The sequence below is a fragment of the Trachurus trachurus genome, assembly GCF_905171665.1.
Source record: "Trachurus trachurus genome assembly, chromosome: 9".
NCBI lineage: Eukaryota > Metazoa > Chordata > Actinopteri > Carangiformes > Carangidae > Trachurus > Trachurus trachurus.
In genome coordinates, this window is record NC_139895.1 from 2005649 (window position 1) to 2008403 (window position 2755).

General features: G+C 43.0%; 1 protein-coding gene across 1 annotated transcript in view; it reads right to left on the minus strand.

Annotated features, from left to right (window-relative positions):
• The window catches only part of slc18a1 (solute carrier family 18 member A1), a gene marked incomplete at both ends in the record, with an annotated part of 16990 nt that extends 14887 nt beyond the window's left edge, over nt 1–2103 (minus strand). Inside the window, 2 exons of the mRNA XM_083979804.1 lie at nt 1–20; nt 2007–2103. The exon at nt 1–20 is cut by the window's left edge and continues 95 nt beyond it. Coding sequence (XP_083835930.1) covers nt 1–20; nt 2007–2103 — 117 coding nt within the window. The remainder of the gene's footprint in view (nt 21–2006) is intronic.
• Nucleotides 2104–2755: the final 652 nt, after the last annotated feature.

Sequence of the window (2755 nt, forward strand, 5' to 3'; positions counted from 1 at the left end):
GAAGGTGGGAATGATGGGAACTGAGGAATGAGACGGAGAGGTATTGATCAGGGGATTGATTGATTGAACATTTTTTTTCCATGTCTTGCCTCACTCCCGAGTCCATGACCAGCAGATAGACACCATCCTTTCGACTGTGCGTGCAGTAACAAGGGAGATAGAGCCGTATCGCCCGTAATTAGCTTAGCTCAAACGCTGGAAGTGTATAGGTAGTGTTAGCCTGCCTCCACCTAAAGTCGCTAATTAGCTTAGCTCAAACACTGGAAGTGTATGGGTAGTGTTAGCCTGCCTCCACCTAAAGTCGCTAATTAGCTTAGCTCAAACACTGGAAGTGTATGGGTAGTGTTAGCCTGCCTCCACCTAAAGTCATCAGAGAAACTCTTCGATCTTCGTCTCAGAGCTGACAAAACTCTCCGGTAAGGCATCTTGAGCGGTCAAATGCCGCTAACGGGACGAGATCGGTCAAAACGGAGGGTTCAAGCAAAGACGGTTTATTTTGGTTCAAGCTAGCTACATCGAGGGTAGCTTAGCTTCCTATTTCAAAGTAAAAGCACAAATTCTATTGTCATGGTTTTCTGTATGTAAAGGGCAACGGGGGTTTTATTTTGTTAAAGTAACTGGAAGTGCGTTGGTCACGACAGCTAGCTTGAGTAGCGCCGAATTTGTCCCAACAAAATTGTAAACAGCTGGTATTTAGACAAATTAACGACACACTGCTGATCTAAACGGCTACTTTCTCACCTAAACATGTTTGAAATGTGGATAAAGTGATATATTTACAGAGTTTAGAGCTAAAATGAAATCAGCTTCTGACTGCTGATTTCGGCTCAGGTAGGAGGCAGGCTAACGCTACCCATACACTTCCAGTGTTTGAGCTAAGCTAATTAGCGACTTTAGGTGGAGGCAGGCTAACACTACCCATACACTTCCAGTGTTTGAGCTAAGCTAATTAGCGACTTTAGGTGGAGGCAGGCTAACACTACCTATACACTTCCAGTGTTTGAGCTAAGCTAATTAGCGACTTTAGGTGGAGGCAGGCTAACACTACCTATACACTTCCAGCGTTTGAGCTAAGCTAATTAGCGACTTTAGGTGGAGGCAGGCTAACACTACCTATACACTTCCAGTGTTTGAGCTAAGCTAATTAGCGACTTTAGGTAGGAGGCAGGCTAATACTACCTATACACTTCCAGTGTTTGAGCTAAGCTAATTAGCGACTTTAGGTGGAGGCAGGCTAACACTACCTATACACTTCCAGTGTTTGAGCTAAGCTAATTAGCGACTTTAGGTGGAGGCAGGCTAACACTACCTATACACTTCCAGTGTTTGAGCTAAGCTAATTAGCGACTTTAGGTAGGAGGCAGGCTAACACTACCTATACACTTCCAGTGTTTGAGCTAAGCTAATTAGCGACTTTAGGTGGAGGCAGGCTAACACTACCTATACACTTCCAGCGTTTGAGCTAAGCTAATTACGGGCGATAGCCTACGGCTCTATCTCCATGGTTACTGCACGCACAGTGGAAAGGATGGTGTCTATCTGCTGGTCATGGACTCGGGAGTGATGCAAGACACGAAAGAAAATTTTTAGATAAAGGTTATGAAATGAAATGATTGATTGATTGAAACTTTGAAGCCGTAAAACAGAGAGGGTTCGTTCCAGCATTTAGTCACGTCCGAGGAGAAAAGAGCAGGAAGAGGAGAAGAGACTGAGGGAGACAAGACAGGCCTTTAAAGGCCGAGGTCAAGAGGTCAAGGTGTGTGTGTGTGTGTGTGTGTGTGTGTGTGTGTGTGTGTGTGTGTGTGTGTGTGTGTGTGTGTGTGTGTGACCTCTGCAGCCTTTACTTTAGCTCTGACTCTAACATTTGACGACAGTTCTGCCCTCCAGAGCTTCTCACTGCGTCACTGAGACACAGGACGTGGACAGTGTAAAGTGTGTGTGTGTGTGTGTGTGTGTGTGTAAGTGTGTGCGTATGTGTGTGTGAGTGTGAGTGTGTGTGTACTCACCGACCACAGTGAACAACATGTTGTCGAGCAGCAGAGCGACACACACAACCACCAGGACGAGTCTGGGAGAACCTCGACTCTGATGGAGCCACGCCATGTCTACAACCCAAACACACTGATGTTACATAGTACTGTATATCATGTTAAAGCCCCTTCAAAATAAAGGTACATGTTCGTAATAAAGCTCCTCCAAAATAAAGGTAGATGTTTGTGTTAAAGCTCCTTCAAAATAAAGGTAGATGTTTGTGTTAAAGCCCCTTCAAAATAAAGGTACATGTTCGTAATAAAGCTCCTCCAAAATAAAGGTAGATGTTTGTGTTAAAGCTCCTTCAAAATAAAGGTAGATGTTTGTGTTAAAGCTCCTTCAAAATAAAGGTAGATGTTTGTGTTAAAGCCCCTTCAAAATAAAGGTACATGTTCGTAATAAAGCTCCTCCAAAATAAAGGTAGATGTTTGTGTTAAAGCTCCTTCAGAATAAAGGTAGATGTTTGTGTTAAAGCTCCTTCAGAATAAAGGTAGATGTTTGTGTTAAAGCTCCTCCAAAATAAAGGTAGATGTTTGTGTTAAAGCTCCATACAGTATAAAGGTAGATGTGTTAAAGCTCCATACAGTATAAAGGTAGATGTTTGTATTAAAGCTCCATACAGTATAAAGGTAGATGTTTGTGTTAAAGCTCCTTCAAAATAAAGGTAGATGATTGTGTTAAAGCTCCATACAGTATAAAGGTAGATGTTTGTGTTAAAGCTCCA